We start from the raw sequence: 13797 nt of genomic DNA, 5'->3' as shown, positions 1-13797 counted from the left end.
AGAGCTCGGTAGCTCACAGAAGGTTTTATGGTCTGCAGTATCACATTAAGAAGCAGAGGAGGATTGAGAGAAAACGTTTTGGAAAGGAGATGATAGTTTACTCCAAACGTGACAGATACCTCTGGGAAAAAAAGTAAAACGTAAACCCAATAAAAGAAAAGCTTATTAATCAAAATACCTTAAGCGACAATACTTTTCAGATTGGATGGTGTTACTAAGGAGACTTTTGGAATTTGATTGTAAAATGATGTCAGAGGAATAACAGTTGACATGTCTGCAGTTCACTCAGGCTATGAGAGAGTGAGATCTTCAGTAGATAACAGGAAGGCTAAATGAAATATAGCAAAGCTGCTGCTTTATCCTGTTGTGCTTATGGCTCTCTCTGTTATGGGAAATCAATATATGTAGAAAAAATGACAATGTCCTATAGAAGGTAAAACTATAAAAAAAAAAGTGCAATAAATGTGTGAGTCTACTATCTAATGGTATAGGTGCTATGTGGTATTATTACACCTAATCCCATTAGGAAAAATCTATTTAAAAATAGCCACTTAAAGAAACAGCCAGAAAATTAAAATACAAATAATTATTTTTCAGTTCTCTTATCCATCTGATCTACTTCTTATTTAAAAGGGTCAAAAAAAATCATATTCTCTAGTTGTCTGAGCTGTTCTCTGAAAATCTTTAATCTGTGCTTATTTACAGTGAAACTACCTTCTAAAATTAAGTAATATTTTGCTTTCAATCTCAGTTAAGGTATTAGGCCAATGAAGGCAAGCAAGAAGGGGAGACAATGACATGTAACTCGTTACACTGATGCCCTCTTTTAAAATTATTGCTTTTTGTCATGTTGACACAAGAGAGACCAATGTTTGGCCTTGCACACACACGCACACACACACACACCCACACACACACACACACACACACACACACCCAAACACACAAAAACCAGCTCTCATAGCGGTGGTTGATCTCCTGATTGCCTGAAGAACATACCCAGTCTATTTTTGGGAGAGGATGGAGCTGGCACACGCAGTGCAAGCTTGGCCTCAATTTGGAGATTCTTATTGTTTATCGATGCGGATGCCATTGTTATGATTGTAATTACACTTCTTATTGTGAGGAACATTATCCAGATGCATGGAGTGCATAATAAAAAGGAGAATAGTGCTGGGGGGCAATGTTCTGCTGAGAGACTTCAGACCCCGACAAACACGTACCACCTACCTAAACACTGCTGCAGTTACACACACACACACTCACACAACCTTCATGAACATTTTTACAGTGGCAGGATAATGCACTCCTGTGAAATTTGAGATCCAGCTGGAAGAGTGGTGGTGATACTATGTCTTGGAACCTGCTAAGGTTTGAGACTCGACAGCTACAGTGCTGCGAAAGATTATTTTCTCTCTCTCTCATGCAGATTTCATCAGTTTGTGCTTTTTGTCATAATTAAATTTGGAGCATTGATATCATCGGTTTTAGAGCAAGAAAAGCAGAGAAATTACAAAGAGCAAATATTAATTGACAATGTAATTTATTCAAGTGATCAAAAACCTGCCTGTGCCCATGTGGAAAATAGTTTCATTCAAACAATAAAACTACCTGTCACAAATGAAATCTAGTTTTTGTAAGTAGAAGCAATGACTGGAGGGATTTCATTCCAATCTTTATAGGATTGTTTTAATTCAGCAATACTGGGGGATTTTAAAATGGCCTGTTTAAGGTAATTCTGCAGGATGTTGATTGAAGTTGAAACTTTAACAAGGCCAATCAAAGACAGGTGGTCTTACTGGTGGGTTCTGGACTACTGACCATATAAAAGTTTAGAAGCAGATTGCTGGACATTCTCCCTGAGAATATTCCTGATAAGAGACAAAAACTCAACTTTCTATTGATTACTTCACATCAACACTCTACCACTGCTGTTTTTGATCATCAGTATGATACTCTGTGCAAGTTTCTATTGTTGAATCATAGCCACAAACTTTAAATTTGGCAAATGAAACCCGTTATGCTTTGAGGCATTTATTTGTCCTTTAGTTGTCCATTCTCTCCTGGGAAAGTTCAGCACTGTCCAGCCTACTCTCCATTTGCAGATAAAGACCATTGCTCTGGGAAAGTGAGTCCAAATATCTTAAGAATTGCTTTTTAAACTTGTCAATAACTGTGATTCTTACTTGTTCTTGCATTTCTTTAGTTTAGGACATGATGTGATGCTTTTTGAGGTCCGTTTAGCCTATTTTATGTTGTATGACTGGTTCTATTTAGGAGAAATCTTGATTTAGGTCAGTTAGTCATCAGGCTCGAAAGCTTGGAAAGTGAACACAGTTTTCCAAAAATTAGGTGAAAGTGATTTAAGGCATGATGGGCAATTAATTTTTTTATATAGACCTAGGTGTTTTCAAATTTTCGAACATCCGTTTTTTTGTTTTTATTTAATGACCTGATTTTAATTACGGTAGAAAAAAAAGAGCCTGGAAAAATCTAACATTTGCAAGCAAAAAGAACATCAACTTTGCAAGAGGGAGGATAAATAAGGTAAAAGTACAATCCGCTCTATGTTTAACACTTATTTGAAAAGACAGATGAAGAGCGAGGCTGACTGTGTTAGTCCAGATACAATTAGGAGGCAGAGGAACTGACTGAAAACCAGGGCACAGGGGTGTGACTAAGCAGGCTCACTGACACACTGTAGAGGATGACACCGCGAGAAGAGGCTCCTCCGCACCAAATGGCTCGGGTTTCACTTGAATAAACATTATAGCTGAACCCACTCTAAGCACGCATGCAAAATAAGAGTGAAGTGTCTAGAAAAGACAGGGATTCTTACTGAAAACCCAAGCTGAAGAGCCCCTTTTAACCCAAAAGCAAGACAGCGTTCCTCTCATGTAGGTGAGCTGCGTAACTGGGCCACCAAAGTCTGTTCGTATATGCGTGTGGGTACCGATGAAATATGATTCAACTGCATAGTGATATTTGTGTAAACTGACACCGATTGTGGCTAAAGAGGTCGGAAAAACAAGGTTTAGCAGTTTGATAATTATAATATCTACTACGGTAAAACTTCAACTTAAATTAGATTTCTGATATGTACTGGCAAAAAGAATAAAAAAACATTTAGTCAGAATATAACAATGACTTTAACTCCCTCTTTAGCAGCAGCCTGCCAAGATATAATCTAGCTGGAGATAACTGCAATGACTCATTAACGTCTTTCTGAAAAAATAACTTAAAAAGCATAACTTACACATCAGCTTTACGTAAAAAATTGCCAGCCTTTCAGTGTGACCTTTAAAAGCATTCAGACCTGTAAACTGGTTTTGTTACTGACAAACACAGACCCCAGAGTGTGGAAATGGTAAAAACAAAGCAAAGAAAAAAACATGTCTAAGAGCAGCCACTGAAGTGGAGTTTAAAAAGGTCATCTCATGCTTGATAGGACTGGAGAGGAGAAAGAAAAATCACAGAAACACGTACCGGCAGAGATTAAGCTGTAATGGTCATGTTTTTAGAGGTAGGAATCTGGTCTAATAACTTATTATGAAAGCATTGCACAAATTATGAGATACATGTATTACCAGATATCACATGTGTGATTCTAAAAAGAGTGAACAGGAAGACAATGTGTCTAACATGACTAAAATTACCAAGAATCAGTGAGTAAAAGTGTAGTAAACATGAACAGACACAATCTGACCTTTCACCTCATGTAACTGCTTTCCTCTAGGGCGATTTAAAATATCTTTGCTGGACATTTAAACACAACAAGCTTTTAAGTCTTGCAAAGGGAGACAGGGAATCGGAAAATATTTATGTTTTCTATTACTTTGAAGGGTTGTTCTAAAAGGAATCTATCTAGATGCCTCTCTGTATCCAAAGGATCTTATTTTGCCAATTCAGAAAAGCGTTAAAAAAAGATCCTGATTGTTAACTTTATTAATCTAGCAGAATCTGAAAGCAAACTTCCATTTTTTTAATTTAACAAAATGGTTACACTTTGGAAATCTTGAAAATAAAGCTTCAACCAGCAGATGGTAACTTTCACATTTTTGTTCTCGCTCTAGTCCGGGGTATAAAACTAAGGTCCTCAAAAAGGCTGGTGTCCAGCAGCTTTCAAATGTGGCTCTGCTTAAACTCAAATCTGAGTCAAATAATTAAGTTATTAGCAGGACTCTGTATATCTTCATCTCCTGCTGATGGGGTTATTCAGTACATCTAAACATTGTGGTACACAAGCCCCTGAGAATTGAAGTCTGAGACTCCTGCACTAGTTAGAAGACAGGGAAGAAAAATATACAATTTCCACCAAGCAGTGATTTGCACAATATTTAAAGCTTGCTTCTAATTGGCTTATCAGCCAATTATCACCAATGACTCTTTTCCTCCTAACCCCCAGCTCCAGGTGAGACTTGAAAGCAGACAAACACAACCAACAAAAGGTTTGTCTGTCAATCGGTAAGAAAAAAAAAAAAATCTGCTCAACAAGGTGAGATGTGGATGCAAAAAAAGGTTTTCACCACAAGGTGTAATTGTTAATTCCAGCAAAGCTGTTGTTGGAAGCCGTTTTTCCTCTACACCTCCAGGAGAGTTAGGATTCCTCAGTGACTTTCTTCAACAGTTTCAAATCCAAAGTAGGGAAACAACCCAAGCATCCAACGAACTGAGCCAGAACTAAGAGCTTTCCAGTTTCTGAGTGATCTCCTGACTAACAGAGCCGAACCCAATAGCCAAAACACAAGTTCTGAAAAATTAAACAGCTGTGTCTGACTCAGAGAAGACATCCTCTATTCCCATTCCCTCCTGCCAGTTCTGGCTTGGGCAGCCAACTGATCAAAGATGGTTCCAAAACATTGAATTTTTCCCTCAGTTGCCTTAGACTTTAAAATTAGACTGCAAGCCCCTTTCTTAAAACTGTTGAGATATCAGTGAACATCTGATAAGACAGATTTTTATTCAGCTTTGATATTTCAAATGTTATTTATTTCAAAATTCCTCTCCTACTCTGTAGAAAGTAGTGTACAGAAGATTTAGATACTATATGTGTTTTATTTCTCTTGTATTTATCTTCTGTGATTACTTACTAAAATCATAAGTAGACTCGTTAAAAAAGACACTTCTTGATTTTTTTGAATACATTGTTGTTCTTTTAATTGTTAGTGTTACCGATGCTGAGACATTAACATATGCTTTGTGCAAAACAATCTTAATTTTACAAGCAGCCTTCACTGCATAGCCATTACTTTTATTAAAGATTTATACGGTTCCATACTTTAAATCTTTTCACTCTAAAAGAAATTTGTGAAAGCTTTACCAGAGCTCAGAGAGAGAGAGAGAACGTTGTACCAGATGAATGAATCTTACTGAATGAAAAGTGGGATCTTGTGACAGCCAGACCATCTGTTGTATAATTTAGCCACTTTCTCACTTCTTACTGGCATTCTGAACTAGTAGCAACAAATATTTTTCTGGGCAAGCCTGCGGCATCAATAAAATCTTCTGCCAGAATGAATGATGCAGGCAGATGATAAATAAGCTTTGCAACACCGTATCAGCATGTGAAAGGCAGCACTATATGTGCCAAATATGTCACTAGAGGAGGATGCTAAAAGCCAAGTAACGAAGGACTTTCTGCAACATCTTGAAAATGAGATCTAAATCTCAATGGGGTTTACCTGGTTAAGTAAAGGAAATAAAAAATTTTTAAAAAACATAGCTTTAACAAAAACAGGTAAAGTGAGACTGAATTTTCAGTTCACATTTTCTGAACAGACAGGCTGATTAAAAGAAGAATTAAAAAATAGATGAGGTACAAGAAAATGTTAGCACTTTTTCAGCATGAAGTAGAGGAATCAGAAGATGAAGATATATCTAAGGGATAAACTGTACCTTTCAAGAAAACAGGCTACACTGTTCAGAACTGCAGTAAATGTATAATGAATCCCACCTACAAAACAGTGTCTGTACTGGTGGAAAAGAGCCAACAGCTAGTAAGGAACAGCTTTCCTCCAACAAACACCCTCTTCAAAACTGAAAGCAGGCTTCCCTCCATTAATCTGAATAGTGAAAGCAAGCTTTTGGTAGGCAGATGGTTCATTCAATGTCCTTCCTAGTAATTTTCTCTTTCAAATTGCTTGCATAGTTTCCCCAAAAAAGGATTCCAAAATTGTAAATGGCCCATTCTGCAGGTCTGGTTAACAGTGACTGGCACAACTGGCATTTCACATTTTTCTCGCTTTAGCAGAAATCTGAACCCTTCACTGTAACAGAGCTTCGCAATAAATTAAAGCACAACAGAAAAGTTCATTCATTCAAGTAATTCAATTCAAAAAGGAAAAGAAATGTATATTACATACTTTTGTTGCACAGAGATTGAGATTTAGAAGTGTTTGATATTTCTGATGATTAAACCTTACAATTTTTACAAAAACGTCAAAAGATTTTAATGCAAGAATGTGGCTCTACTGAAAGGTCGGTCCATGTACTATTCAGTTTATGAAATTAATAATTGGTCGGGGCTTCTTTGCATGAATTAGTGCATCCATGCAGCACAGCATGGAGACAATGAGCTTGTGGCTCTGCTGAAGAGTTAAAGAAGTCCAGGTTGCTTTAGTAGCAGCCTTTAGCACATCTGATGCCCCTCATCTTCCTCTTGATAAAATCCCTGATCAACATCGAGGTTTAGGTCGGATCAGTTTGCAGCATCTCCATAAAGCTACTCAGCAAATGCAAGCATGTGAAAAGGCACACTAACAACTCAGCTTCTTTAGCAAATAATAAAAATATACCACGTTGTGTGTAATGAAGATATATAAACATTCGGGTTTAACTGGATTACAGAAATACATTTACTTCTGGATGGTATTCAAATTAAGTGGGATGCACCTAAAAATCAGCAGGTGGTGTGTGATTGCCAAAAGGTTTAGGTTCTTCTCATGACAATAAATGCTATCTATCTATCTATCTATCTATCTATCTATCACTGAACGTAAATATTCAGTTTGTCTCATAGACCCTTTTTTTCCTCCCCACAAGATTTCTTTGCATCTATCCCAATTTATATTCTAACGTAAGGATGAATGTAGAGGTCTAAAAAATAACAAATCCTCATGAGAATGGATCTCAAACATCCCAATTATTCTCATACCAAGTTGTTTGTTTATGTACGAATCAGAAAATGTTACCTGAGCTTCAACGATTTCCTATTACCACACTTAATGACATATGTCAAGGTAAAGTCACATAATCAGTTGAAAGTAATAGTGTGAGTTGGGCCAATCAGTGCAGGAAATAAAATGTAGCAGAGTAAAATTATACCTTTCCATATATGCAACATCATCGTGTACGGACATGTTAGAAGTTTTTGCAGTTCTTGGAATGAGAGCCACAAGAAGCCTATAATTACAATATTCTGGATGTGGCTGCATTGCCAGCAGAGTGTTTGGATATAGGAAATCACCAGCTGTGCCAGCCAAGAGCATGTCAAAGTAACCTGAACATTTGCAAAACAGAAGAGCAAATAAACCCAGGACCAATGCCAGACTGAGCACGCCCACACACGTTAACCATTTGTTTTGTCTCTTTGTGAATATCGTTACTAGCCAATACAGAAATACTTGCACAACTGTATGGTTAGTTTTCTTGACACATTAGCAGCAACCAGGTGCAGGAATAAGGATGTATTAATACAGTAACATAAAACCCCCCTGTCTAATACATCCATTATCACTTGTCGCTGAGTCAACTTTATGCTTTCACTGACCTGCTTTTAATGCAGAAGAGGAAAAGCAAGCAGATGTGTGTTGAGTGAACATAATCCTTGCTTCAGGGTTTAATTATATGAATATTATTTGCCCTTTTCAGTCTGTACAATTAGGTTTTTTTTTCCATGCCAATCATTTTTCTCACTGTGTGAAAACTCTGCATAACTACTCAAATTTCTTCCTGGAGAGTTAAAATAGATTGTATTTCTATAGAAAGTACCACACAGGCAAATAAAACCGCTCCAAAACTAAAAATAAATAAATAAATTTAAAAAAAAGACAATCCAGAGAATCCTAGCATTTCTCCAGAGACGGTTGCTTCATGGTCAAATTTCGCAAAGCCCTACAATGACTCCTATAATGGACAGAAACATGAGTATGCTAAGTATGCTGAAAAAAAGGGGGAAAAAAACTTTTAAAAAACTCAGCTGATCCGTCCTTCCGCCCTTATATCCACTGACCAAAGACAACATAGGGAAAAGAACATAAGTCGTATAAATATATGGACACAAACAAAAAAAATATATTAAAAAAAGCATTGATTGGTCAAACTCAAACTTCTGGCCACATTGATTTGAAACCCCATGAAAGTTTAAAACATCTCTGGAAAACATCTCAAATAATCTCAAACTGAAAAGTACAGAAATGACCTATTAATTTGAATATATGGGGGTCGGGTGGTTTTCTTAAGATGTGGGGGAACCATACTCATAAGAGTGCATTGATATAATTACCTGTTTGAAATACCAGTACACACTAAGTCAAAGTGGATAAGATAAAGATCATCACAGGATAATGATTTAAGTCAAGATGGAAATGATTCATAAAATAAAAGGTTCATCTTGATCTCAGTCCCCAGACCTCAATCCAACAGAAACGTGAGTTTAGCTGAGGAAAAGAAATCAAAGGGGAAGACTGGTGCTGCATTACTAGTGAATATTAAAAAAAAATCTCATTTCTTATACTGGGATTCTTTTTCTCACTGAACAAAAGTATGCAAATTAAAGATAAAATCTCTTCCTGTTTGAGGTTATAGCACTGCAATTATAGATTAGTACATTTTAATGTTGCAGTTTTTAATATTGACCATAAATAGGGCTAGACCTGCAAACCGAAGGAAAATAAACAGCTTTAAAAAAGAAGGAATACAATGCAGGCAATAACACACAACAAATAACAGTGAAGCAATAATTTAAGAAAACAATGCGAGCTTCTGTTGCTTTGCTTTCTAAGAAATGAAACACTGGGGAGTGGGTGGACATGAATTTACAGCACTGTGTGTGTGTCAGCATCAAAATGATGAAATCTTAAACTAAACTGCATCTCATGAAGGCTCAAACATGTATTTCGGCACTAATAAATATATTTTAAAAAATCAGGAGGTTAACTGTAATGCCTCCAGAGCAATTCCATATGAAGAAACAATGCTTTGTAACACGTGCATGAATGGCTGTGCAGAGGTAGTAAAAATTGTTTGCTTACCCCTTGGTTTCCATTAAATCTGATGAATGGCTGTTGTGACAGGATCTGCAATAAAGAAACAGAAATTAGTTTAGGCTTTATTTTGACTTGTAAAATATGTTCAACTCAGGCCACATCTCAAAAATCATATTTTCAATTAAATGATTCAATAAGCAAAATTTATTACACAAAATTACATCAACTCCTCAACAGTCACTCAATAGCTAAATGAACACACCTGGGCACTGGAGGGAAAAAAAGCCCTGATTGCTGGCATTTTACCAAAATTTCATCAGCTTACATTAAAATCTGTGTCATTACAATTCAAAAATTTCACTAACATAAAGATCCTAAATATGGTTTGGTTTGCAAAGCTGAAACTCAACCAACTATGAGAGCTCTGCAACATTTATTTATTAAATACAGAAAGTGGAGAAGATTGGTCGTAAAGCACATCATCACATAACAAAAACGCCTCACACCAACCATCAGGTATAGTGCTGGAATAGCTGGTTCACAGAGAGTCTTCTGCAGCTACAGCAGCACCTTCCAGTGTAGGGCCAGTTGTGAACGCAGCTAATTAATTTCTGGTCAAAGGTAAGGCCATCTGTGACAACTAAAGCTACGCCAGCGCTGGCTCATGCAACAGGTAAAATGTAGCTCATCAGATAAAGAATGAACATTTTCCAATGGTCTAGTCAAAGTCCAAAATTCAAAACAACTGAAAACCTGTGAGGGACCTGGAGAAACCTCAGTGCAAGTCATACTAAAAAAAAAAAAGAGCTGATGTACTGGAAATGAATTTACAAGGAAACAATCTCAAGATAATAGTCAAGTCATACAGAACAAATATTTTCAGGCTGATAGAGGTGGTCCTTCAGACCACTGGGTCATAGAGTTTCCTTTGTTTCTCTGGTCACAAGTTTAAATTTGGGTTTAGCTTGTTAAATAATGCAATGACAAATTTAAAAGTAAGATCGTATCTGAATTTAAATGTTACATTAAAATTCAGGCAACCATCTCAAAGACATGGTCGCCTAATTAACCTAATTAATTGGTAAACCTTCACTCTCTGAAGGTATTTTTACAACCATTGCACTAGTTTGACATTCGGTCTTCCAAAGGTTATTGGATGTTCCTTTAGCCAGAAAGGAAGACATTTCTAAAGATTTGGGGACAAGTTATTTTGCAGCATAAACAGATATGCAGCCATTTGTTACAGATCAAAACAAATGAGAAAACAATGGACCTCTGACTGAGAGGACAAGGAGCATGACCCCATTTTGTACATTAGCAGTTTTGGTTGTACAATATCAGACTTTATCAAGGTAATAAATTGAATCATTCTTCGTGAGATGTTTTGCACTGACAGCATAAACATTAAACAATAGTTTAATGTCATTTTGTATGATCTCATACTCTAGATAAAAGCCATAATGTAAAGCCAATAAACATGTCTGAGCAAAGTTTTTTATGTTTTTTCTTAAACAAAGATGATCCTTTCTTGTTTTTCACACAAGTCATCAGGTCTGTATGGGGACAACAACCACAGATCATAAAAGTCTGATATTCTTCAGGGTTTCCCCTAGAAAACCTGCTAAGCCCAGTGGTATGAGTGGTAGCTGATTTCTGTTTCTGTGTTAAAAATGTAAAACCTGGTGACTAATAATAAATACACTTGGGAAAACCCTGAGTGTCTGGAATTAAGAACATAATTGTTTAAAATGTCACTTTGTTTCACGCATACAGGCAATTATTGAATTGTTTATATTAAATGCAACAAAAATATTTAGCAGGATATGAAACAATTTATCTTGAGGATAAAATATTTAAGTCATGATAACAGCATAGCTAAGTGATATGAGATACAGTCTTATAATTATGAGGAAAAATGTTTTTTCAGAAATGGGGTTCCGCAATCTATACCAAATTGGGTTTCTAAAATGTCTTGTGAAACAACTACAAAACTTTTCACCCAACCATAAAGGTCATAAGGTTCCTCTAGACGATGCAATATCTAGTACAGTTATTACTCAACTTCACAGCAAAAGCCCAACGTTTTCTGTTGCATCATCCTGACAAAACATACAAATATCTGGACAGTTATCCCACTTGTTTTCAACATTAGTAATTCTCTGCTTAAAGCTGTAAGACAAACCAAATTTCACAATACATTTAAGTTACTTATTTATGAAATGATGTTCATTTGCTTTAACGCCTGATATTTTTGAAGCAACGAAAACACATGAATAAGTATATTACTTTAAAGTAGTAAAACTTGAAAGTAAAATGATTTCATAGAAAATATTTCAATGCTAGGAATAACTAAGAAATTATTAAGAAGGAAAAGATGCACTAAGACACAACAACAAGCATCTCAAGGAAAAGTTTTGTCATTGGCTGCATAAAGTCAAACTAGCAACTACTGTATGTGCAAGTACATTTTCAGAAACTCTTAAGATTTAAGTGGAGGTTTAATTGGCAGCTGTGTGGTACATGCTGGACATTATAAAAGACACAGAACCACTTTGTCTGACAACCAGACTAAAAACAACAAAAAAAGGGGGGGAAGGAAGAAATGCTCTAGTTCACAAGCTTTACAGAAAGAGGCCGTTTCATTTCCTCATGCAATGTGCTCGCTCAGAGCACCAAAACTGACAAAGCACCTCACTATTCCTGAAATTTTAAACATTGCAGGTTTTAGCAATCCCCACCCAACAGTCTCCCTACTTCCCCCGCCGCTCTGGTAACACTGCTAACATAGTGCTATCCTCAGCCTGTTCATTTCAATGGGCTGCTGACATGTCACTATTCTCTGGGACCTGAGCCCAGAATGTTCCACAGGGCCAACCTTAGTGACAGAGATTGGGTCCTGATCACCGATCAGGGCTGTGGATGCTCCCAGTCAGAGCCAACCAGCAACAGAGTGAGGATCAGCTTGACAAGGCTCCTCTTTGTTGCCAAGCTCACTGTTCTGAAACTAACCCTGCTTAAAACGTGTTGCCTATTTCACCAACACTTTCCGACTGCATATTCCCGTTATTTTGGAAAAGCAGCTGGCACTATATGAAGAAAAAAAAAAAAAAAAAAAAAAAGAGGACAATCTTGAACCTCAATGTTTTTTCTATAACTATGGTAGAGAGAAAAAAAAAAACAATCAATCATCCCTTTAAGACTCTAACAACAAGCAAACAAAAAATCAGCCAAAAATCATTACATTTATGGAAGTCCTTTTTATGTTTTAAGTGGAAATAGGCAAACAAATGGCCAGGTCTAAATAGGTATATGAGCTGAAATTATCAGGTATTTATTTAGCATCACTGCCACATTGAGATGTTCAACTTGTCTGAGATTAAAGAAGTGGAAGGAGCAGTCTGCACTCTACAAGGGTGAAATGACAGTGTCTATATTGCTGATTACATCTTTCCACTCTGGCCCTTTAACGTAGCTGAGATTATGAGCCCAAGTAACAGATGTTGGCTTTATTGGGCCCAGTTATTGGTGCTTTTACAGGAGCTAGCTCTTCAACACTACGAAGACATCCTTTGAAGCTTTTCATGTCTTTTACTGATGAATGCATCAGTACGTTTGATCTTGTGCTTCAAATGGAGGCATTACTTTAAGATGTATGCACCCTTTGTAAAAGTAAGATCAGTTTATGTTGCATGTGACACACACACACCTCACAAGCTGCTTCTAAAATGACATTTACAAACAGAAACAAGGTAATTTACAAAAAGCAAAAAGATTTTTATTATCTTTACAGTTCTAAAGTTTTTTTTAAGGAAAAGGGTGATGCTTTGAATATATATATATTGAAAGGTGAAAAAAAGTGAGAAAAAAATTAATATTTTAACAGGATAGACCAGAAAATTTAACATAAACAAACAGTATCATACACTCTTTGGCCACTTTACTAGGAATACCATATTAGTACTATTTTGGCACCCATTTTGCATTTAAATGTCTTGTTTTTAAGGTGCATAGATTGAACAGGGTGTTGAAAACGCTCTCTTAGGGGTTCTGGTTGATTTTGGCAAGAGAGCCCCATGCAGTTGCTGCAGATTTGTCCACGTTGTTCCACTCCTTTTACATCACATCCTCAAAAATGCTTTGTTGAACTGATATCTGGTGAAAGCGTAGGTCATTTAAGTACAGCGACCTTCCTGTCATGTACAAAAAAGCAGTTTGAGAAGATGTGATCTTAATGACCTGGTGCATTATCCTGCTGGAAGCCACAGTCAGACAATGGGTACACTGCAGTCTTAAAAGGGATGATCATGGTCACCATCAATTACTTGGGTAGGATGTGGTGCATAAACAATATCTGACTGGTGCTAATTTACCAGTGTTGTGCATTCAGAAATGGTATTCTGGATACTTTCCCATGGTAGACATTCGAAGATATCTTAACACCCGTTCGTACGACGCGCCATCCATTCACCCAGAACTTGGATTTTTAGTCTCCAGTTGAGCTCCTCTTTTGCCACTATATGAGATGTACCTAATAAAATGTCTGGTGAGTGTTTAAAGCAGGGGTCTCAAACTGCATTTCTCAAGAGCCAGA

The 13797-nt window shown here is 36.7% G+C and overlaps 1 protein-coding gene across 2 annotated transcripts in view; it reads right to left on the bottom strand.

The window, feature by feature from the left end:
• ell (elongation factor RNA polymerase II) overlaps positions 1-13797 on the bottom strand; it is a 37592-nt gene that overhangs the window by 16499 nt on the left and 7296 nt on the right. For both annotated transcript variants that reach the window (XM_028028221.1, XM_028028222.1), the window contains exon 2: positions 9252-9296. In XM_028028221.1, the coding sequence (XP_027884022.1) occupies positions 9252-9296 (45 nt within the window). The remainder of the gene's footprint in view (positions 1-9251; positions 9297-13797) is intronic.

This window comes from Xiphophorus couchianus, chromosome 9 (assembly GCF_001444195.1).
Source record: "Xiphophorus couchianus chromosome 9, X_couchianus-1.0, whole genome shotgun sequence".
In the NCBI taxonomy this organism is placed as follows: domain Eukaryota; kingdom Metazoa; phylum Chordata; class Actinopteri; order Cyprinodontiformes; family Poeciliidae; genus Xiphophorus; species Xiphophorus couchianus.
This window is presented reverse-complemented; position numbering and strand designations above follow the sequence as displayed.